We start from the raw sequence: 25172 nt of genomic DNA on the forward strand, positions 1-25172 counted from the left end.
CCGACAAGACGAACCAAGCTCCTGCTGTGGTCATACAGAGAGCCGACAGCCCTTAACAGAGGACCCCAGACCCCATACTTCTGGAGTACCCCCCACAGGGCACCACGAGGGTCACAGTCGAAAGCCTTCTCCAGATCCACAAAACACATGTAGACTTGTTGGGCGAACTCCCACCAACCCTTGAGCACCCGATGAAGGGTATAGAGCTGGTCCAGAGTGCCGTAACTGGGACGAAAACCTCATTGTTCATCCTGGATCCAAGGTCTGACTATCGGCCGGATCCTGGTCTCCAGCACACTGGAGTGTATCTTACTCGGGCAGATGAACCTGCCCGGGTAAAGGTGAAGAGTGTGATCCTTCTGTAACTGGAGCACACCTTTCGGTCCCCCCTTTTTAAATATTGTATATTATATCTATTTTAAGGATGGGGTTGAAACCATACTTCAGCCCATTCCTTTTGATTATCTGAAAGGAATTACTGTTTTCTATTCACTTCAAATAAATCTATTCTGAAAGAAGTAAAGCTACCAAGAAAGCAGTTGTTGACATATAGAACAGAAAAGAAAACAGGATTGAAAAAAAGGTTTTTAAAAAGATTGCAAGGTTCAAGGTTTTCTAACCATTAACATGAAACCCTGAATGTAATTATAGCAGTAATGACAGACATCATATGTTGTCATGTTGAACAATTGATGGTTGTTTTTTTAAATTTAACTAAAAGGAGAATGCAGCTCCAGTTAACTGGTAACAAGCAACTGAATTAGGATCCAATCAGATTTATGTACTGTATATCTAATGAGTTGTCAAGTTAAAAAATTATAAATTAATTAAATTGAATTCCCTTACTTGTTATCAACTGAAGCCATTTGTTGAAGCTGGGTCTGCATTCTTGTTTTGTAGTGCATTGATCTATTATAAGACACATGAATACTCTTTTGTAAGAAACCATTGCAATTATTTGGTTTCTGCATTTTTATTGGCTGATTTCACCCCAATTGAAGCTCCTCCCTCAGGTGTGGATTCCTACGTCATAGGCGGATCTCCTTTCCTTTCAGGTCTCAGTTTAATATTTCATCTGATTCCATGGATGCCACCTCCTCACCTCTCCACCTGCTTGCTGTTTCGCTCCATGAAAACAGGTGTTGACAAGGCATTTAAGAAGCTCATTGATAAAAGACTTCAAAAGGAGAGAGAATATTGTTGCCAGCAGCAGTAGGGGTGGAACCACAGTGACTTTCGCTATTGGCACTGAGAAAAGACCGAATAGTTTTTCAGAAACTTCAATGGGAATTCAGACGTTTTACAGCTCATCCTGACAATCTTTTTGGTGTTTTCGTGTTATATCTACATCTTTTTTTAAAAATCGGTCGCCATGTCTGGAGTCAGCAGTGATCAATTGCACAAATCAACTTTAAGTGTCTACTCTGTAAGTTTAAGCTATTCTTAGCTAAATAATGGACTGTTTATGTTTAATGTTTACTTTTCATAACCACATTAATTTATTTTAGAGCCTAATGGAGCATTTCAACCCAGGTCTTCAGAAGCTTGTTGCACTTGGAAATAGTTATGTTAAAGCTTTCCAAGGTGAGTAAGTTGGTCAGCGTTGGCCAACAAGCTATGTCTTATATTTTAATGCTTTTCTTAATTTACAATTTCAAGAGAATAAAGCAAATTAAAATAAATGTTTATATAGAAAATTATTATGTTTTTAAATACCATATTTTTATAAAACTGGTTAGAGTGGAGAAGATGTGGAAATTAAATGGCTTTTTAAGCCATTTTTTCCCAATTCTTGCTGCTCTAAACCACACCATGAGGTAATTACCCTTTTGCTCCTTTATGCTTAAGTTATGTAGTTACAAAAGAGCTGTCCACTACAAAATATGTTGGACAAAGATTTTATACCTGTTTGTGGATATTTTGTTTCTGCTTGATGATCACTGATTGTGAGGGACATCTATTGCAGGTAATATTTAGATATGGGCCACTTCCAGTTTTTACAACTCATATCATCTTGTGTTTTAAAACAGCGATCCCCAACCTTTTTTGCACCACGGACCACTATATGTCAGACAATATTTTCACGGACCGGCCGGAGGGGGGCGGCTGGGGATATGATCAAGTAAAATGATACGACTGGCATAAAATCAAATACAAACAGCATAAAAATATAACATCAAGCCGGTGCCATCTAGGTGTAATCGGATAAAATGACAGACAAAGTGTGCTCCTGATGTCCAGTCTGCTCCGTAGCTTTGTTTTGGTCGCTGTAACTGCAGAAAATTCCGCTTCACAAAGATAGGATGTTATAGATAGGATGAGTCTTGAACTGAATTAACCTCTGTCAAGAGGCACAGATGCACCGATTGGAGAGAATTGGGTGAGAATACCGCATTTTTCTATATTTTTCAAAATAAAACATCACTCAGACTCTGATCGTCGATAAAAAATATAATTATATATATATATATATATATATATATATATATATATATATATATATATCCACGGCCCGGTGGTTGGGGACCGCTGTTTTAAAAGAATAGCCTAAAAAGATCAAAGCTGCAGTCAATGGAATATGGGTTTAATATAATTTATTTTTAAATAAATAATAACTTTCACCTTACTTCAGATTAATTTTTATACCCCAGCTGAATCCTCAAAACCCAAAGAAATAGATAATAAATCTGTTTAGAGATACAAAGCAGAAAAAGGATGAGTTTAAATGAAAACAAATAACCTGATTCAAATATTTTTAAGATGGATGGAGTTTAGATTTTCACTGCATAAAAACAGGATTTTAAAGTGGTGATTAGAATTTGGTGATGATAATGCAGTATGAAATTTAAATATGCTTAATCTAAACACACTGGTTTTTCATGTACACAATTTCTTATCTTGGCATTTCTTTAGTCTTCATTGTAAGTGAAACACAGGTAACCAGGAGAGCAGCATGCATTGTTAATGTGCCTTTCTTCCTCCTCTTGAAAGAAGAACAGGTCTTCAGTCACAGAGGAGTGTTGTAATACAAAACCCTCTGGCATGAGTCTATTCCTAGACCAGAGCACATATCAGGTGTCAGCACTTCAGGGCTTATTTTCCTAATGAGTAAGAACAGAGTGGACAGGTAACCCAATTAAGTGCATCTCTAAAATGTGTGAAGATACTGAATATCTAATAGGTACAGTACCTGCTGCCTGTGTTTAAATGTCTGTTGGAAGATTTGACTGTGTCTTTACTGCAGCTTTAGCTGTTTGCAGTGAGGCCTACTTCAGTGCTCTGTCTAAGATGGGTGACCAGGCCCTTCACACCCTTTCATCTCATTCTCTTGGTGAGACAATTGCATGTTTATATTTAAAACGAGTAACTCCACATATATATATTTTAAGATATAAAATGTATTCCAGACTCAGTGATTTTATGCTCAATTAGCTTTGAATGGCCATATCAACTGTGGAAGGGACAGAAAAATATTTTACAGCTCTTTAAACCTATTACCAATTTTAAAGGAATATCAAAAACTTAATTTAGTTCTAATTGATTGTTTTGTTGCTGACCAATAAAAATTATAAATGTATTAATAATTGCGAAGGTCAATATTTGTATTTAAACTACCTCAGTAAATACTACATTTAATATTTGCAAAAACCTTGTGACTTCACCTTATGAGAGGTATCTTGAAAAACTTTGAGAATTTAAAGACTAAAATATTTGTTTTTTATTCCTTTTTTCCAAACTAAAGTTTGATTAAAATTCCAATTTCAATTGAATGGAAACACGGCTACTGTTGGCCTAAGATTACATGACGGTAAAACCTGTCTATAAATTAGGCAAGGCAAGGCAAGGCAAATGTATTTGTATAGCACAATTCAGTACAAAGACAATGCAAAGTGCTTTACATGATTAAAATACAGGAAGATAAAACAGAATCAAAGCGGTGATTAGGTGATTCATAGAAATTTAAAGGAAATTTAATGCAGTGGATTTTATTTAGAACAAGAGTATACAGGGCTGGATACAAATTCATGCCACACTTTCTAGATTTTCATGTGTAAAACAAACACAAAAACCCCTGAAAAAATATTACCTACTCCCACGTCTTCACCCTTCTCTGCATTTCTCTTGGACGCTTTTTAAAATTTCAATAAATTATATGGATTCTTGTAATGTATCAAATTCATAAGATAATTCTTTTATACAACTGTTGTGATTCCCCTCAAAATTAGATTTCAAAATATTTTTTTTGTAGAAACCAAATTAGAGACAAATATCTTATTATTTGTGTATTTTTTCTCACAATATTTCTATGAATCTAAACAGACATGAATAAGGATTATTAAAATAAAAATATAAGCCTTTGTTGTGCAAACCCAGCATGGTGTCTGTTTATATGTTAAACAGGTGATGTTCTCATGCAGATCTCTGAATCACAGAGAAGGCTTACTGCAGAGATGGAAGGGTTGGTGAGTATGTTTCCCATTCGAATAACAAAAAGATCAAGCTTCCTGATGAAAGTGTCCCCTAAATCATGTAATATAAGTAATTTTGGCAGTGCAAACATAAAGCCTTACGGTAATTTGGTATGAATGATGTTGAGTGAGATTACGAAGAATATCAGGCAACTGAAAAATGCTATAAAAAAATTGGATTGGCCTGCTTTAAAGTCTTAGAGAAGTCATATTTAAATGTTTAATCATTATGGCTTAAACATGTATATAAATTTACTTTTTATCAGACCATATTGTCCCAAAAGTTAGAAAATTTCTATTTTAAAAAAAGTCATAAAATCTGTGCTTTTTTGTTTCGTTATTTTATGCAGGCCAATTAGTTATACGTCAATTTGTACACCTAAATTCTGCCAATCATATATCAACGGTCATCTGTCAATCAAATTTTTTCAGTCATAGCATCTTGATTCATATGTCGCAGCGGTTGAAATCAGAATCCTTTCCTTTCCCATTGAGTTCCGTCCCAGTGTTCACAGGGATGGACGTCTGTGTCTTCAGCAGGCGTAGAGCTAACAGAACTGGCAGCATTGCGAGGCAAGGGCTCAAACATGTACGGCTGTAAGCCTTCTACACCAAACCAAGCTTCTGCCGTCCTGGCATCCTCTTCCACAACTTCATCCCCACTTTTCTCCTCTAAATAACAAATGTATGACTGAGGAGACTCATCCATGACCTCTGACACAAAACTCTCCTCCTCTTGCATGTTTCCGATGTCGATAGCGCTCCTTGACAGTGTCGTTGCCAAGTGCTACTTGGTCCCAATGTAATTTCCTATTGGGAACCTACTAGCACTAAGTTGCTTAGTGGTTAGCAAGATGCTTCAGAGACTCCGGCAACAGTCATACTTGCTTGCAAAACTTCCGCCACAACAATCCACCGCCCCCTTGATAAACAACCAAATTACAATCACTTTATTCACTCGTGTTAAGTCGAGCATCACTCGGGAGAATTCAGAACTGCAACCGTTGGTCCCTACGAATTTAATGTCCTGTCTTTCAGAGTTGAGTGAGGTGACAAAGCTTCCAACTATAATAATTGATAAAAAATACCAATCAAAACTGCATAGCGTAAACAAATATGACATATTTGTAATGCTTTCTTTCTAGCTGCAGTACTGACTCTCTTCCTGCATCAGTTTCAGTGGTTCCAGATTGAGGTGCTGCAAGCGATGGAGAAGAATGTCAAACTAGATGAGGAGTACATGGAAGTAAGCTTAAACTGTTGATTCTAATACTCATTAGGCTTCTTAACCTGGCAGATGTATTGTTAATGAGGTTCGTCAAAAATCACTTCCTGCTTCATTAAAATGGGAACCCACAATGCTTAAAATGTCCAGAATTATACATTTTTGCTAAATTGACGAGAATTACAACCTCTGAAAAAAGTGTTCTAAATTTTTAAGCATTCATTACAAGCTTAGGCAGAATATATCTAAATGTTTGTAATGAAAAAACTTATTTTAATATTGCTCAAGAGATACATAGAAACATATAGCAGATGTTAAGTTATTTTAAGTAACAAGGAGCACAAATCATATGTGTACAACCTTGGCCCTGTGATAATAAAGATTTTAAGAAAAGTGTAAGGTGCAACTTGGGAGGTCTTTCAAAAAGGTATATGAAACAAATATCGTCTTGCCAAAAATATACAAATTAAATCTAGACAAAGATAATTGAAATTCAAGAGAGTCTCTGCTGTTTATATCTATTTTTCTAAAAACCGCCAAGACTATTTTCTGGTTTAAAACCTGCATCCATTTTTAGATCCATATCCTACAGAAATCCCACTATTTTATATAATTTTTCACAAAGAAGTTTAGTTTTAAGCTAACTGTTCACGTCTAAAAATAAAAGAAATATGAAGTTTTAAATAAAATAAGCGCTAGGAAAATGTTCTCTCCAAGTACTATCAATGTGACATTTTTGGCCCCCTGGGTAAAACATTTGAACATCACATATGTGTAAAGGAAAGCCAGACAGTCCCAAGCTGCTGCTTTAACTTTCACTGCATTCTGTCAGCCTTTGAAATAGGAAAGCTTTTGGTTTCCATGTCTTGAAAGACTGCAAAGATTTTGATTAAAGTAGGAGAACCTACACCATGCAGCCCTTTAATGTCAGCCAAGAGGAATAAGCAGAGCTAGTTAACTAAAGTAAACATGAACATAAATATTACTGGATTGACTCCCAGCAGAAAGATGCAGGATATTTTGTTGTTCTTGATTCTAACTGTTAAATGCTGCAGGGCAGTCGCAGGGTATACGAGATGGAGGTGAGGAACCAGGCAGAAGTCTTGGAAAAGCAACTTAGAAGAGGAACGTTCAGAGACTCTCTGGTAGAGCTAAAATACACATATATACACAAAGAAGAAGTAAAACCTCTTTACTTTTTTTTTAAAGTATTTCCCTGCGATTCATGTTTTCAGGAGAACAGTGAATATATGGTTTACCTGAAGCAGAGCCACCAGGAGATCCTGAAGGAGGAGGAACGGAGATATCGCTTCCTTGCAGAGAAGCACTGTGGCCTCACTCAGTCCCTGCTGTTTCTCATAAACAAGGTATTTATAATCGATATGCTGCATGTCTCACAATATGAAAAAAAAAAAAAAAAACATTTATGAAGCTTAAGTCCAGCTCTGGCTTTCAAGTGTTATCATGCAGATTTACATACATTTATTCAGATCTTATTCAGTACTGCTTCCTAATCTGAATAAGGTTCAAGTTAAAATTTAAAAACTCTACTTTTTACACCTAAATCTCTGGGCACAAAGGAGACAGCGAATAACTATGAAAACCACAGCAGTGCCTTGCCGAAAAGTTTGATGACCCTTAAATACATTTTGTCATCTAACTTCTTCGTAGTATCTCAGGAGGATTTTATGTGATGAACAAAACAACAAACGCACAAAAAACACAGCAAAAATAAAAACAAAAAACATAAATATATGAAAGTGTTAGTAAAAGCATATGTAGTTTTAAGAATAGAGCTTACAATTTGGGCTGTGCAGTTTGTAGCACTGTTGCTTTGCAGCAAGAAGGTTCTGAGTTTGATTCCCGGCCCACGGTCTTTCTGCATGGAGTTTGCATGTTCTCCCTGTGCACATGTGGGCTCTCTCTGGGTAGTCCGGCTTCCTCCCACAGTCCAAAAACCTGATTGTTAGGTTAATTGACTTCCCTATATCGTGCTTTTGTGTGTGTGTGGTTGTATGTCTCTTTGTTGTCCTGCGATGGACTGGCAACCTTTCCATGGTGTACCTCACCTTTTGCCACAGACTGCCGGAGACAGGCCCCACTGGCAGGAATAGATGGATGGCTTGTGTTATTGCATCAGCATTAGTAACTTTGAAACTTCTCAGTGAAATCCAGCTCATCCAGTTGCCTTGATTTCACCTGTGGGTCATCTCAATAAAAATTTTTAATATCGACCTTAAGATTATTTTTCAAGATTAGTGAACAAAGCTTCTTGAGAGACCGACAGGAAAAAGATCATGTTTTGGGAAGCTTTTAGCTGAATTTGATTATCAAAATACCTTAAACTTTGACCATCACATGAAACACCGTTGAAACACTTCCAATGACTAGACATATGAAATAAACCCACTGGCTAGACAAGTAGATCATTATTCGGAGAAACAGCAAACAGGTCTATAGTAACTCTGTAGAAATCCACAGCTCATGGGGGAAGAATCAGCTAATAGGCATTAATTCCCAAAATGTGGCCAATTTTAAACTCCAATTAAAATCCAGATGATTTTCTGTGTGCATTTTAATACGAAGTATTAAAGGACACAGCAACCATGATTTATAAGGTGCTGAGTTCAGAAAACTGATGCAAAAAGCTATATATAATGAGAGTCCTTTGAAACTAGATGTTTGCAGTGCAGGTTAAACATTAGCCACAAATATACAAGTTGCTTTAGTTTCAGCTCTCTTATTTTTACTGCTAACCATTAACAAACATAATCAGTATCATAAAAATATATATATATCATTTAATTTTACATTTTTGTTTGGAAAAGGCAACAAACACATTTTTACAGATTTTCATATGTATTTTACATTTTACCCCTTCCCCCAAATGTGCTGATATATAGAATATAAGTTAAAAAAAATAAGTAAGTTACAACTAAACAAGACAACTGTATGTAAAAAGAAACAAACAAAAAAGATACAAATAACAATGCCAAAAATAAAGCAGTCAACATTTACCTTTCTTCTCTTGTTTTGCTTTTCCTTCCTTCTCATCATTTCATTTCCTTCCTTCCCTTCTTTTCTCCCTTTCACTCTTTTTCTCCATTTTCCTTATTTCCTTCCTAATAAAAAGGAAGGAAATATTAATACTCATATGCTTTAATCATTACTTAAAAATATTCAGGTGTCTTACTCTGTATGCCCATCTGTCTATAAATCAGTGAGAAAAAAGTTATTAAAACCTGATTTATATTTTAGGGGTAGAATCACTTCTTACAAAGTTTCTCCTGCTAAGTTCAAGGTTTTACTTTGAAGTGGTAAATAAGTCAAATGGTACCATAGAAAAATAGATGAAATATAACTACAGAAATGCACAAAAACAAATATATGTAGCAGTACACTAACTGTACTGGAAGGTAGACACAACATCAAGTGATAGGAAACCTGGACAAAGCTGATGGGAGATGGCTGGAGGCAAATGCAGGGTGATCCTGGAAGAAAACCTATAGGAGGTCACTGTCTCTGTAGCAAATACTGGTTCTTCAAAGTACTGAGTCATAGGGACTAAACACAAACTACACAGATTGTGTTTGTGAATTTTTTTTTTCACAATTTCGGACGGGGATAGGGAGCCAGCTGGGGATGGAGTGACCAAACCAGACCCGGTGACGGTATGCTTCTCCCTTGCCTGCCGTCAGCTCCGGGGCCGCCGGTGTTCAGGCTACCGTAATGGGGTCTGGTTTCGTCGCTCCATCCCCAGCTGGCTCCCTGTCCCCGTCCCAGACCAGCCCTGGAGCTGACTGCTCGGTTCGATGTTTTTTCAACTACGTGCTGCACTGAAGTCGACCAAAATCCCGGACGATATTGAAATTCCCCCCCGACATTTTTTTAGGTATGAAAAGTAGGACATGTCCCGGAAAAAGAAGACGTCTGGTCACCCTACCATATCAACAATTTAGATGTTTCAGTGAGTGAGTGCTTGTTGCTATGATGCGTCTTTGCTCAGCAGCCTCGCTCGTTGTAAACCAACCAATCAGAGCACAGCTCATCTAAATATTCATGATCATACCATAAAAGGCAGAAAACCTGTCGTTTCATTCTAGGGCTTTTAACCAGGCTTGCATTAGAGCTCATAGAACAGCAAATATGCCATTTTAAGCCGAACCAATGTTACACACCTTATTCAGAGACCTTAAGGACCAATACCCTATATAATCATTCTATGACCCATTTAAGAGAAGTTATAATGGTAACTGATAATTATTATACAGGGTACCATAAGGTAATCAAATGTATAACTTTATGAAAAAAATGTCTCTTTAAGTTTTGACTTTTGGTTCAGACCACATAGCTTAAATCTGAAACTGTTTGGAATCCGAGGTCCCAATCTTTGGCCCATCAGCAACATATAACAAAATCAGGGGATGTTTCATTACTTTGATCCAAAACCAGACAGTTGGCCAATCTAGTCTCTCAGAAGGTAAAATTGCCTTACCTCTATTGCTGGCAGTAGGGAAAAAACAACAATGGTGTGTTGCTGACTGAAAAGGTTCAACGTCAGCCTTGCTGGGTTTTTCTTTCCTGGATCTGGTCTCAGAATGTCATCGTCAGTTCGTCACTTGTTCTTCAGAACTGAACTTACAGCAAAAAAAAAAAAAAAATCTTGCTGAAGAAGCTGGGTTTCATTTGTAACCTTTGCATAAAACATAACAAAATGAAGTTCTTGAACTTTGAAGCTGATGTGGTAGAAAACTAAAACACAACTAATCTGAAACCTTCTGAGCAGGCCTAATAAATCTGATGAATAAATAGCATAATAATTGCATTGTGTGAAATACATCAGCAGTCATTTCTTCTCAGTGTAATGTGAAGATAAGGGCCCTCTGTAGCTCTCAGTCTTGGTAATTAACTGTGTTCATGCGTATAAAAAATGTGTCATGGTACATTAAGCTACAACCACTGTTTCTCATTTGCTCTTTTGCTTAATGACAGAAAAATGTTCATTACAGCAATAAAAACAGAGATTTAGGCTTTTTAAGGGTTTTGATCAGAATCAATTTTTTGTGTGTGTTTGCTGCATTCTCATCATTTCACCCTGCATCTTTTTAATTCAGGCAACACTTTGATTTGTTTAACATTCCTATTCTAGCCTTGTAATATCACTTCAATTGCTTGCTTCTCTGATGAAACTCAAGTCTCAGTGGGCAAATCTCTAATTTACTGGAGCAGAGACGTTAAACTCGTTTCACCTTGATTATGTTTGTGATTTAATGAGGTGCTCAATTCCCCCATCTACTTTCAGACCGGTGCATCCCTCCAGCAGAAGGCAGATGGATGGAAAGAGAAAGTGAACGAGAACAAGGGGTCCAAATCACGGACCCCGACGCATGTAGATCAAGAGGCACAGGTAGTTAAACCTCTATTCGTTTTAAGAGTCGGATGGATGGATGGATGGATGGATGGATGGATGGATGGATGGATGGATGGATGGATGGATGGATGGATGGATGGAGTGCTTCAGATTTTGTAAAACATCCAATATGCTGCTCTTGCAGCTGGTCTTCTCACAGATGAAGTGATGTGGACTGATTTGTGTCATCATTTTGCAAGTGGTTCTTTGTTGCAATATTGAAGTGAATACAATCTCAAAATGCTACTTTATCTAATATCATGAATCACATTCATTTATATAAAAGGGGTATAAGTGCATCTAAACGTCAATATCCATGGATGTAATGTGTGAGCCCTGAAGAGAGATGGCTTAAGTAAAGAACTAAAGTGTTTTTTTCCCCTTGTTTTTTTATATATCCTAACTAAATTCTGTAACTACATGAGCTCATTTAACTGCATAAATGCCCCATAAAAAACTATCTGATTTATTTGTTTTTGCCTTATAAAATCCATGTGAGTACATAGAGTTTAAAATATATTTAATCTGTTTGTTTAATGCGCAAAGCTGCGAGGTTCAGTGAGCTCTCTGCTGCAGACGGTTGCCAAAGAGGAGGACATGTCCTGGGCCAGGCGGGAGCAGCTGGCACTGGGAAGAGTGCCCTCTAGAGGTAATGCGCTGAAAAATGGTTTACTACGGATGTGAATTATTAAGAAATGACAAATCATGCACAAAACGATCAAGAAATGTATTTATAAACTTCCAATTTTCCTTGTAATAAGAAAAAAGATTACTCTAATTTTTGTTCACTTTCTTTAGCGCCATCTCCCCTTCCCAGTCGCTCCCGCTCCAGTTCAGTGGGGGAATCTTTGGGTTTGGGAGGAGGAAGGTCCATGAGGGCCCTGGTGTCGCACCCCTCCTCATCCAACCCAAAGCTTTTACCTTTTAACAGAGGAGAGATAGTCATTGTGCTGGTCCAGGAGCCACGCAACGGCTGGCTTTATGGACGCACTGACAGCAGCATGCGGTCAGTGACTTCTTCATTCTTCTGTGTCCAAACAAAAAAACACTCATTCATCGCTGTTTGTCATGTTTTTTATGTGTTTTATATAATGAATCTGTTTTTCACGAGGCTAAGGCACGTAAAGAATGTAGCTGTTTACCTTTAACCAATTTTCACATAGTATTGTTGAAAGAAAGCTTCAGAGAAAGTATTGATACCAGAACTTTCTGTTGTAGGACAACAAAATGTGTCTAAATGTTTAATGGGTATGCTAACTCTGTGAAGCACTGTAAATGTAGCATCTGTTTTGTTTTATGTCTTATCAGTCAGGGCTGGTTTCCTGCTGCATATGTGGCTCCTGTTGAAGATATCTCCAACACTTTATCAACCAGGTGGGAAATTTTATCCCTCAGAAATTCTTCCAAAACTTTACCGAGAGAAAATTGTTATTCAACCTTATTCTCTCATATAACTTATGTCTTATAGAAAAGTGAATTATAGCTGTTAACAGATTGCTCTTTTCTATTTGTGTGGTTCTTTAAATGCAGTAGTGGTTCTCTTAGAAGTCACAGCATGAACAACCTTCTGGACACTGAACAATCAGAGGGCAAGGGCTATGGAGACGTCCCACCCCCGGCCACACCCAACCGTAGGGCCTCTGTAGATTTCCGACCAGTGTCTCCAGTGCCGGACAGGAGGACAGAACCATCGATAGAGACAAAACCTCTTCCTCTCCCATCAAATCAGAATCTCAGAAGGGGCTCTGCAGATTTACAACCAGCCTCCCCTCTTACTGACAGGCAGGGTGATATAGCATCTGATGCTCAGGTACTTTCTTTGTCATCTGATCATCTGCTGTGTATAAATGAGTTATGCCAATCTAATCCTGCTATTTTTTCCTAGGCATTGTCTCCACATGGGCAGCCCGATAACCCTTTGTTTCCCAGGTAAATTCTGTAGTGGTAAGGGTGATAAAAGTGAATGTGTTCTCAAACTTACCTTTGAAAGCAATATCAAAACGTGGTTTGGTAAGGGTTGTCTTTTACACCATGTATGTCTGAGTAAGGGAAACGTCTCCTGTGTGGTTTCATCAGAAGCTTTAATGTTGTTCCAACAGTCCTGAGTGACTTTTTTTTTTTTTTTTTTCCTAACATAGAGGCAACTTTTTTTTTTTTTCTAACATAGACATCGGGGCGCTGGTATTCTCCTGACGTTTATGTTATGAAGGGTGCTTACATGGTGTCAGAAAAGATCTCTTGTTTAGGCCCTGTTTGACATTGTATTACTGGTTGTTAAACTCACTGGGTATTTGTTCTTAAGTATACAGTTAACATTTTATTATTTCTCATCTAGCTTGAAAAAGTTCAGTCAAAGCAGTTTTTTAGAAGGCCTTGCTCCTCTCATCTAAGAGGCTTCTTCAGTTCTAACTGAAATTAATATACTGTAGAGGGACAAGAGGTGGCTTTGATCCCTCGCACTGGATTGGCCATCTAGGTGAAAATACAAATATTATAGCAACACTGTCACACTAATTTACTAAGTAGCATTACTTAACAAAATCAGGGTTGTAATAACTTATAGTGGAAATTAGCAAATAAAAAGCGATATTTCCCCAATTTCTGCCTCGAGCTATCAGCTTAAGCTGTATAAGGGAGCCCTGAGGCAGCATACACAATCCAGAGTTATATTCATGTGTCTCAGTTATATTAGGTTGGAAATACAAGGAGTATAAAAATTAATATTGTTAGCTTTTTTTTATCTCACCTGACAAGAGCAGGTTCCAGAGGTTTGTTGGGTCACCAACATGGCTCTTAGCAAGATGCAAATTAAGCTTCTAATAAAGCTTCTTATGTTTATTGATCCCTGAATGAATGCATTGTACTCTGGGTTTTAGACACTGTGCTTAGAAAAAATACAGTGCAGTGAAATTTGATAAAGGAATTTGATGCATATATTTCAAGTAATGAATACATTCAGCAGTTTAAGAAAACACTTTTATTTTGTGAAATTCAGAATCCTCATTTTAGCAATGATGAGCCAACATCCTGACAGATCATTTCCACATCTGTTCAGACTGAGTTTTAGTGGGATGAACTGTGCAGGCTCCTCTCTCCCCTCCGTCAGAGTTTACCTCCCTTAGTCTCGGGTCGCTGTGGGGTAGAATTCCTTACCTGGATCATGTGAACGTGTTTGAATACCTAGTTGGGCACCGGTTAAGCGTACACGGTGTTGTGTAACATTTTCCATCATACTCTCATTTCAGGGGCACAAACCCATTTGCCACCGTGAAGCTTCGCCCAACGACGACCAACGACAGATCTGCTCCTCGGATCCACTGATCCACATCACTCATAGGGGCCAGGGGTCATTCAGCCTCTGGCATCAGGTCATGAAGGGAGCATGTACATTTATTATGATATCTTTGAAATGTGAAGGCCCTTAACCTGACGGACTTAGAAAAGTTTTGGTCGATTTTCATAGTGTAGAAAAAGTGAAGTGATATGTTATCTAAATTATTTAAACTACAAACCGGAGTAGCTGTTTTACCAAGTCTCTCTACAGTAACTAAGATGTTATATTGTTTTGTGTTTGACTTCTATTTTACAAATATAAAAGGAGCATTTAGCCCTTCTGTGGTCTCAGAGTATTAAAAAACATTTTGCTTGCCGTTTTCATAATTTTTTTTATTCCTTCATAAAACCTGAAACTGTCAAATTATATGTAAGCAATGGGAAATAAATATATTTCTCTGCCCTTCTACCTTTTTAAGTCTTTAGTTGCAAGTTGCTTGAGAGAAACCTTTTAATCACAGTAGACACCAGCAAATAAAAACACGGTATCTCAAATGTTTTTTATTATCATTTCTTATTGGTGTCTTCTCTCTTTACAGCTCTCCTTATATGTGAATGCTTTTTTTTTAACCACATTATCTGATCAGAGTTTGGAAGTGAGGAGGCGGAGGAAAGGACAGAGGTGAGAGGAGGAAGGTCAGGGAGGGTGGAGGAGGAGGTGCGGTGGGAAGAAAGTGAACTGATGCATGAACATCCAGAAATAAAATCAGTGAAAACATAATGCACAACCTTCTGTAAGACAGAGCAAAGAAAATGAGATTAAGGGAGTCTTGAACATCTACACCACCCACAGCACTATTACCATCTGTTTTTATACCACAGTTTATCCTCATTTGTCATCAGGGATGATTCTGAAATCTGTACAGCATGTTGAGTTAAATAAATATATAAAAATGGATTAATGAAACTGATGCACTGCCGGTATGATTCTCTTCATTGTGACTCCCAGTGGGCCTGTTACTGTTGTTTGGAAGAGAACAGGCCTGGTCCGACTCCAAAAAGTGGGGTCCAGAGGGAGGTGGGAAGAGTAGGAAGGTGGGGCGTTTACAAATGCGGGAACGAAGAGACGGAGGATGAAGGGGAGTCTCAGCTCTCCCCCTACTCATGAACCAAGGTCTCAAACTCTGAAAACACAAAGAAAAATAAAAACTGTTTCAGCTTAGTCTGCTGATTTGGCTCAAGATTTACATTATTCCCAACATAACAGGCTGCAGATCATTAACAAAAGATCCATAATAATCTTAGTTTAGTTCCCAAAAAATGAACTTCCTCACTCCAAGTATTTAGTTTATGAGGTAGCAGCTGCATCATTATGTTGCATCATTAAATGGCTCAAACATACCAACATACCAGTAGGAATATCACACTGGCAAATTGTAATTATAAATCACTGAGCTGCTTTGTTGTTTTTTTTAATATTTTTCTTTTTTGCTTTTTAAAGATAAAAAAAAATAGATTCTACTTCAAAATTTCATAGAACTTTTTAAAATGAAGAGAAACCCAAGGTTACAAATTGATTTTACAAACCAAACTCAGGTCTATAATTATTTTAGAAAAAACAAGAAGGTTTCAGGATAAAACTCATTGAAAGAATCAATAGACTGTCTTTGGTCTTTTAAATGTTTTTGGTAAATCATTTTTAGCTATATTTTTTATACTCCTTTCATACAGTTTTGTGGTTCGCTGATGTACAAAGAAACATTTCATTAATTAGACGAGACTCAAACACCAGCTTTTCATTTGACACAGTATTATCTCTATTTTCTACATTAGCTAAGACGGGCTGCTAAAAAATTTTTAAAACAAGAAAGGAAAATTTGGGCAGTGTTATGTAGGAATGCTGTATGAATTACACATAGGTGTCAGTGCTGTTCAATTAAATAATGAATACAGTAAATGCTTTACCAATGATCTGTAATAACATCTCACACTGCGCTATTAAAAGTACATGCTCTGCTGAAGCCTCACTCACCTCAGCATGCCTAATGCTTGAAGCAGCTTACACAGCAGTGGAGTTTGAACTTTCTCTGACCAATTCCACTAATTGTTGACCATTAAGAAGCTCTTGCATAACGCAATGAACACTGTTCATAAAAAGCTTCACAAGGTTTAAGCTTTTTAGTAGTTTCAACATACATGATAACAATGGGAATCCTTTTCATGGCTTGAAATTCTAATGTTATCTGAGGAGCTGCTGTATATTTTCTTAATCTTATCAAATTAAAGAAAAAAAATATGATCTAATTTCAATTTTTATCTGTAGAAAAAAAAACTTTTTGGTCTAAAAAAAATCCTTTGCTACTACACTTTTTTGTAATCAAATGGTAAAAGGATTTTTTTTTTTCTTATAACTGGTTACAGTGTTAGAGAATTTAAGACTGTCATGCAAATCGAAGGCGAAATCCTTGATTTGAACCCAGCATGGGTCTGAAATGCCATCCCTCATCATTCCTCTTCATTTCCAAGGATAAAACCTGCTGTGTTTACATCGTGTCTCTTTCCTCTCACCATCAATGCCAATTTTGCCATCGCCATCTTTGTCTGCAGCTGTGAGGAATGCTTTTGTCTCGGCATCCGTCAGATCCCTGCCTTCGTTTGAGAATCCCTTCAGTACAAACCTGACAAACAAAAAAAAAAGTTATTACAAACAAAGATTAACAAGTGTACAACCCTGAAAAGCATGTCTATATATGTGACCTAGTTTAAATCTTCTTTTTCTGTGTTTGGATCTTACTTGAGTTCCTCTTCCTCTATGAATCCGCTTCCATCCACGTCCAGAACCTGGAAGACTTTCTTGACATTTTCAGCTGACATGGCCTTCATTCCCACCATCTCAAAGAACTTCTTAGGGTCAAAGGTTTCCGCTAGAAAATTTGAAGAAAAAGCTGAATAAAGTAGATGTTCCCATTTCCTTTGCATTGAAATATGTCTGATTCTGCCAGATTATAGTTGTTTCATAGTATCTGTTTAACACATACTATTGTATATCTGGGGAGGATAAAATAGTTACAAACCTGCAAAGGCATCAAGAGCTTTCTTGATCTCCTCTGGCTTTAAGAGATCAGTCATTACCATTCTGCCAGCTGGAGAAAATATAAGAGGAGAAATTATATGGTTAATTTAGGCTGCTTTGGAAGAACTTTGTAGGTTTTACTTAATGTGCTAAAGAAAAGTTAATAAAAAAATACTGTGTTATGAAGTTAAGGGAGACATGTTGCATAGAATGCTTTTACTGAGTCATTTTTTGCTTAAAAATGTAAAGAAAAAAGAGATTGTCAACAAATCTGCTGCAGTAACCCCCAAGTGTCACTAGATGTCAGTAGAGAAAGTTATTTTTTTCTTGATAACTTAAAAGGAAAAGTAAAAAAGAAAACAAAACTCAACAGGGTGTAGTCTTTTTTTTTCTTCAGCGAACAGACTCCTCTTGTTTTCAGATGGAATTTCTGTGCACATTCTCCTTCACTCTGTGGCCTTGGAGAAGATATTTGGGCCCAACACACAACAATCTCTGCTTGGTACATGTCAACTGTCCCTTTGCAGCCTGCACTGTCTTGAGTTCATCAAACCATCTCCCCTCCCTGACCGAATGACAGCGTGACAGAATAAGCACAGGAATGTACAGCCATCCTCTTTCTCTCTGCCCTGTTTACTTGTTCTCAACTTCCTTGACACCTATCATGTTTCTGACTTTTGGCACCAAAAGCCAATTAGCGGGAGGCTATTTGTGCATTTGGATTTATCTAGAGATCTAATATGGTTATGATTTATTTGATAATGTTTTCTGTATAAGTCATAGAGGGTCATGAAGTTTCAGATAGAAAATTTCTACTAATTCTACCTGGAGTCAACTTTTAACAACACCACTAGTCTGCCACGTTGTTCTGGATCTTTATGTACTGCCACTGTGTGTAAAGATAAACATGCTGAAAAATCCTCAACCTGTAGAAAAGGTGCTATAGTCAGCGAGTGACAAAAAGGAGAAACTAACCAGAATCTATCTGTATTATTCAGCCGAGCATGTGAATTAATACTTAAAACCAAACATTGAGTTAAAAATGTATTCCATTTAACAATGTTATCCCCTTTATAAAACAATAGTGAACCTTTAAAAATAGTAATTGAAATTGTAATCATACAAAGATTCCAAAAAACAGTCTTCACCATCGTCTTATCTAAACAAAATGCAAACTCTGTGGTGATTATCTCAAAGTTGGGAAAATGTAGACTTTTTCACTATGCTGATGAGGAAAATCCATTTGACCTGGTACCTTAAAGGGAATTTCAATCCACATCATGAATGCATAGCCGAATCATTACTTCATAGTTAAAGGGTCCAACACTGGCCTGCCAGGTGTTTGGTTCTTTCAGACATCTAAAACATCTAGCAGTGAAGGCCCTGAACCTCCAAGCTGCTGAAATCCAATATTAGGCAAGAAATAGAAAACAGCTCAGAGCAAAGCAACAGTCTTTGTCTTAAACAGCAGATAGCTACATGTAAATTAATAAATGCGATTTATAAAGATTTTTATAAGCAGGACAGATGAACAAAAAGGCAGATTTATAATGAGATCTTAATGGTTTTCAATGGCTTTTACTGTAGAGAAGCTACAGTTAACCTTCTCTGGTCCTCGGGGCGATGGCTCTCGAGCTTTGGGAGCTACTGAAGAAAAGGCTCTGTTTCTTTTTGTTTTCAGCTTTCCATTTGGTATGCAAAAGCTTTAGATTATTGCTGTGACTAAAAGCCAAAGTGTGAATGCTTCTTCATTTTTCCCCTAAGTTGAACTTTTTACCCAGCACGAATGTGTCTGCAACTTTTCTTGCAACAAACAATATTTATGCCCCATCCCTGTGCAGATTTTCCCCAGTCTGTATAGCGTAGTGACGCAATACTTGTCTCAGCGACAGTTCTGAAACATTTTAATGAACTGAAGTATTGAGATCAAATTAATCAGCTTCCATCAACATTTGCAGTTCTAAGTGGTGATTTTAGGGTTTCCTGCGTCTATTTTTGATGCTCTCATTTAGGATTGCATTTACTGTTAAACTAAAATTTTAGGACACTGTCCTATAATTTTGCTATACATCAGGGATGCATACAACAGGATTGTGGCACAGCCTTCATCGTGAATTGTCATCCAGTTAATCTTTATCATTTCACGTTTTGTTGACTAAACCTGTATTTCATCAGCCTCAGATTTTTGTTTGTTTATTTACCTTCTGTGCTGCTGCATTTAATATATGATGAGTCTTACCTGAATGAACAGATGGATGCTGCAAAGAAAAAAAAGAAAGAAAGAGGAAAGGAGATGGATGGAGACAGGAGAAGACAGGAGGTCTGAAGATGAAGGGTAAGGTGAACAAGTGGAGTAATGGAGAACACAATAAGACTTTTATAGCTGCCTCTAAACATATACACACTTGTCCAAACTACCCCTGTGTGCACCCGGCTCTTCCCCACCTCTCCATTTTCAGAAGAGGGGTTTGTCAAGACATGACGCAAAACTGTTGGCCTATTAATAATACCTCTTTATCTTACTTCCTTTGGACGTCGTCCCCACTAAGGGTTATATGTGACACATACATCCATTTTGTTCTTATCTGCTGTGTCTTAAAAAAAATCCCTTATATAAGTAATGTTTCAAAGATAATATGGCTTATTAAGAAAACTATATTTCATTTCCTTGGATTATCAAATAAAGTAATGCTTGAGAAAAAGATAACCACATTGAATACAAAAAAGTGTTTGATGGTTTCATCAACAATTGCGATAAAGCACATTTAGATTAGACAGTAAATATGTGGAAGGGGGGCAAACATTTTGCAAGATCAATGCAAAAACTCTTTTTTTTCTTTTTTTTTTTTTTTACCATGTTCAAAATATATTTCAATCCAACTTTAAAAATGCAAACCTAAACACCACAGATTTCTGTCATTACGGAGCAAAGATACAGTCGAAATGGAGAGAATAAACACCTGAAACCTTACATAAATAAAAACATTCTACAAAGTACAGATTGGCTGTCAGGGAGATCTATGTGCTTGCTGGCATGAAATGTCAGGATATTACAGATAAATAAATGGCTTTATTTCAAAACCGGTAGTCTAATTTGAGCAACAGACGGCGTTTCTTAATTCTTTCCAAACATTTAAAAGTGAAGCAAGGTACAAAAGCTTTGGTTCCATCTCGGTCTGTCACTTTGCTATTGGTTTAAAAAGGTAAAGACTCACTCTGTAAAATCAGAACTTGCACCCCATTTTCCCTTCTTTCTTTTATCTTTCTCTTTACTCCTCATTGGAAACCCGCTTTGTTTTTTTTCTTGTATAATTTTAGCCTTCCCTGGTTAAATATTTCTGCTGGTTTCTTTTAAACTACTGTTTTTTATTGAACAGATGTTGGCTCTGCACAAATAAATAAATCTGTCCCTCTTCCCTTGCTTTTTTCCCCTTTAGCTAAAACCGCTTAATTGTCATCTTTTTGCTATTTAAATAAATACCTCATTATATTTTTTACAACTCCTATTAATTGTATACCCATTTACCCGGCCAAAATCTTACAGTTTGTTAATAGATAATATGAACAACCCTTTACACTGTTTATCAGCTGTCTTGCTTGATGTAATTATTTTACCCTCTGAAACAATTGAATTTCCTAGATAGGATGTTAGAACACCTTGGAAAATCCCTGTTTATTTGATTTATATTGCATATTTTAGAAATTAGACAATTCAAAGTGAAGTAGATTAACCTAAGAATCATAATAATAAAACAAAGCGAAATTTACATTACAGTGGTACAAGGTAATTAAACAATTCATAAACATGAGTTACTAAAATGATAACACATGAATAATTGAAATAATGATAATGATTAATAATACAATAATAGAAAGCTGAGCTACAAAGGTTAATATTATTAGATAGCATAGTAAAGCAACTAAGAGTTTTAGCAGTTTTCTTTTTTTTTTTCCAGATTTCTAGAGTAAAAGAACCAAAAGCTGCTTCCCCATGTTTGGTACAGGTTCTGGGTATGCAGATGTTCAAAAGGCCAACTTTGTTAAAGGCCTTTTGTGTCTCTACGACTTTGGGTCTGAGTCCATCGCTACTCTGATTGATTTTTCTAGGTGTATTAAATGAAGGCGTGCACTAACTTTCAAACACTTCTTTTGGTGCCAAGACTATTGCTTCACTTTTGCCTTTTCAGTAAAAAAACTGTTGGCATATCTGAAAGCTAACTTCCCGTATGCATTTACCAATCACTTGAGGGATTCATATTCTACTGGTCACAGCTGTGTGTCGTCTGCATAGTTATGTTAACATGATGTTATTTTTTAAGATCTGTTAGTGGGACATGTACTGTAGATATTGAATTGGAGGGGCCCCTAAGATGGACTCTTGGGGAACACCACATGTGATTTTTGTGGTCTCCTATGTAAAGTTACCTACTGACAAAAGTCCCTATACTTCAAAAAGGATTTAAAGAAGTTGATTGCTGTATTAGAGAGGCCAACCCATTTTTTTTTTTTTTTAATAGAGAGATCAACAGTGTCAAATCCTGCACTAAGGTCCATTATTGCCAGCACTCTTCTTCAACAATTCTGGTACTAGTAGCATAATCTCCACAAAATTTTTATTTTGCTTGTTTTATCTCACCAATTATCCTCAGTTTTTGTGTTTTTGTGTTTAATTGTGGTTCTGTTCCTACCTTATTTGTTAAAATTTGTCTCATAACACCTATCAAATATCCCTATATAATTTCAACTAGTTACTTTTCTTTAAGATATTTTCAAATTTATTGTGGTGTATTGATGAGACGCTTTTCACGCATTTAACCACATTTACTAAAGTACTCGATGAACATTATTACAACCTGCCAACGGTGGCTCGTGTTCTGGCATATCCATTTAGCCCTGCGCATATCATATAGAACATAGGAAAACTACGGAGAGCCCATAAGCTCAATATACCACATTATAAAGACGAACATCATCTGCCTCACTGAACTGGAATGCTTTGTTGTTCTGATAGATTTAATGATTTTATTTTCCTGTACTGTAAATGTGCCTATCATACATATTTGAAGCATAAAAACCTAGTTATTTCTGTTTTTTAAAGACTGATTTTTTTCTTAAATGCATTCACTTTTATATTCTTTACACCCCTCAGTTAAAAGAAACAAGCTTTTTGTTTGCTATTCTGTTGTATAATCATTTGGGCCCTATGTACAAAAAGTCTTGCATGCTTGTGAAGTGGAAGTTAAAGCAGACATAGTTTGAAAAAAACAAAAAAACATAACTAAAATCTGAAAAATGAAACATGCATTTGTATTCAGTCCCCTTTACTATGTATGTTTCCCCTAGTGACTGCAGTGTAACCACTCTCCCCTAGAGGTCACTTGAGTAGAGAATGAATTTGACTAAATGTAATTCCAGTTGACAATACAACCAGTAATTATCCCCTTCATAGATCTGACCTTAATTACAGAGAGAAAAAAAGAACACCACTGTTCAAAGTCCTGACTGGAGTTTTCTATTATCAATAAAACAATATAACAACATTTTGGATAGAAAACCAAACTGTTCATTTGAAACTGACTTGTGCTAATTAATCTATGGTAAATCATGTCCTGCACTGACCCACTGTCCTGCCAGCCTCTTCTCCCAAGACTCTCTTAGGTTTCATGTCTATTGAATTACCCCTCCTCAGCACTTTGCAGCATTGTAAGAAAATGTGAATGGGAGGGGTGAGGCAGCGGGGACAACATACTAGAAGGATTTGTTGCGGGGGAGAAAAGATCAAGACAGTAAGACAGAGTGAAGTCAATAGAGCCCTATGGATTCCTAAGGTTTTATATGAATGGTGTCTTTGATGAGGAAATCACACGTGTCCAAAGACTTATATGATTCTGGTAACGATTATGGTGACAACCTTAAAAAAGAATAAATAACCCTCAGAGCTGTGGCAACAATCAAAAATATTTATGAGCTTTGAGTGGGCACTGTAATGCAGGCAGGGATAACAGACATGCATCATGGCCAACAGATGAAACTAAAATTAGATGAAGTCAGTGAGAAGAAAGTGAGAGGAACAGTGACAGACAGTGGAGAGAGTGGATGAAAGGAATTAAATGTGTTTTTAATGACCAATGTGCTGCTCAGCAACAGGTGCTGCATTAGGTCATGGCAGGAGCAGCTTCAGCCCAAGCTGCGTGAATATCTGTGTGTTGAAGCGTGTTAGCAATTGTAGAGGGGTATCCCCTGACCAATTATACCCGAAGATTAGCAGATATTAGCCCTAAAAATAAACAGGGGGAACCTATGGGCGTCTACACTCACCGATGTGAGGAGCATCAGATTATTAGATCTGTGCAGCGAAAAGTACACAAGAATCATTCATTACTTTAGAGAACCCTTATCTGTCTTTCCCAACAAAAACTGCCAAATTTATTTGGGAAGAATTACTGCCAATTCTGTGCTACTGAAAGCTAAAATCCTATATCTGTATGCATTTTTCACTGATCTATGAAATTAAATCCCACTACATGGTTTCTGTTTTGCTTAATTAGGATTACTTCCTCACATACACACACAAACACATAGCAAGAAAAAAACAACTAATAATAATAAGATAAAACATTAAAAGTGTGTGTTAAATAGTAGATTAATATGAGCATTTAATAGCTTATTTTGAATAACTTAATTTGTCATGGCTTTATAAAGCTCTGATTTTAAATTATCAACATTTAACCTAAACTAGAATACACCAGTCAATGGATGGCAACATCTTGAAATTATTGAAAAAGAAAAGCAGATCAGCTAAAATACAGTTCAGCTAAATGATGACTTATAACCTCTATAAATCAGGCACATCCTTCTGTGCAAAGATTCTGAAGATACCAAACGAATCTGTTTAGATAAGCATTATGGGATGTTCATCCATCGTACTGTTCAGGAAGATGACGGTTCTGTGTGTCCAAGATGCAAAGGTGTGAAGACTTGATCCAAAACAGGAACAAAAGAAAAAAAATAATTGGGAGGGTCCTGGCTAGAGTAACTTTTCCTATATGAAAATAAATCATCTGCCAATATTGACAGGATGGCCACTCAACAATGAAGAAGCCATCTGTCATAAAAATAGAAGAAGCACAAGTATAGTTTAAGGGTTTATGAGAAAACAAAAAATGCTGCTTGTCTATTAATCATCTAATTCCTTGCTCCTGCCCACCAGTTTGGTTAATAAACTTCGTTCTGATTCTAAATTTGAAGACATATCCTTTTTTTCTTATAAAAACAAGAATATTTTGGCCACAGTGGTCATTGCTGGAAAAGAAGACTGCAAACCTCTGAAACACCATCTCAGCTGTGGGGTACAGGAGCGGCTGCATCATGCTGTGTTGTTGATTTTTGCTGCATTTGAGATGAGTGCATGTGCCTCCTTAGATGAGATGGCACAGAAAACACATTTGAGTGGAAATTTAGAAGCATCACCCGAAGGAAAGCAGCACAAATGATGTTCCGATATGGACCCTGACCGGAAGTTTAGAGATGAATCAGTTAGACAGCAGCTTAAGAACTAGAGAAACTACACCTTACAGATCAGCTCTCTAAATTGCACATACTATTACAATTCAAGGAAAGTCTTATGAGCAGCTTGCTGAATGATTTCAGAGTTAATTTCATCAAATACTAACAGATGTAAAATTAGCTTTGACTGAAGTAAAAATAAATTTCAAAGAAACA

At 36.8% G+C, this 25172-nt stretch overlaps 2 protein-coding genes across 4 annotated transcripts; one reads left to right on the forward strand and one right to left on the reverse strand.

The window, feature by feature from the left end:
• Positions 1-1111: 1111 nt before the first annotated feature.
• On the forward strand, positions 1112-15588 carry baiap2l2 (BAI1-associated protein 2-like 2). Of its 3 annotated transcripts, none has more exons than XM_015383257.1 (14): positions 1112-1426; positions 1509-1584; positions 3245-3331; positions 4402-4463; positions 5644-5715; positions 6750-6839; positions 6930-7061; positions 10997-11101; positions 11651-11753; positions 11903-12110; positions 12413-12478; positions 12635-12914; positions 12990-13033; positions 14350-15588. In XM_015383257.1, exons 1-14 carry the CDS (start codon positions 1373-1375, stop codon positions 14423-14425), a joined length of 1455 nt encoding a protein of 484 aa, XP_015238743.1. In that variant the 5' UTR covers positions 1112-1372; the 3' UTR covers positions 14426-15588. The 3 variants fall into 3 exon arrangements, with proteins under 3 accessions (XP_015238743.1, XP_015238744.1, XP_015238745.1); XM_015383258.1 differs by having other exon boundaries at positions 1373-1426; positions 12638-12914; XM_015383259.1 differs by having other exon boundaries at positions 1373-1426; positions 11681-11753.
• Positions 15328-19907, reverse strand: LOC107090082 (parvalbumin-7-like). The gene is made up of 5 exons (XM_015383260.1): positions 19690-19907; positions 17452-17520; positions 17172-17301; positions 16946-17055; positions 15328-15561 (listed from the first exon to the last, which is right to left on the reverse strand). Exons 2-5 carry the CDS (start codon positions 17510-17512, stop codon positions 15536-15538), a joined length of 327 nt encoding a protein of 108 aa, XP_015238746.1. The 5' UTR covers positions 17513-17520; positions 19690-19907; the 3' UTR covers positions 15328-15535.
• Positions 19908-25172: the final 5265 nt, after the last annotated feature.

Source organism: Cyprinodon variegatus, unplaced genomic scaffold (genome assembly GCF_000732505.1).
Source record: "Cyprinodon variegatus isolate N-32 unplaced genomic scaffold, C_variegatus-1.0 Scaffold278, whole genome shotgun sequence".
Classification (NCBI taxonomy): Eukaryota; Metazoa; Chordata; class Actinopteri; order Cyprinodontiformes; family Cyprinodontidae; genus Cyprinodon; species Cyprinodon variegatus.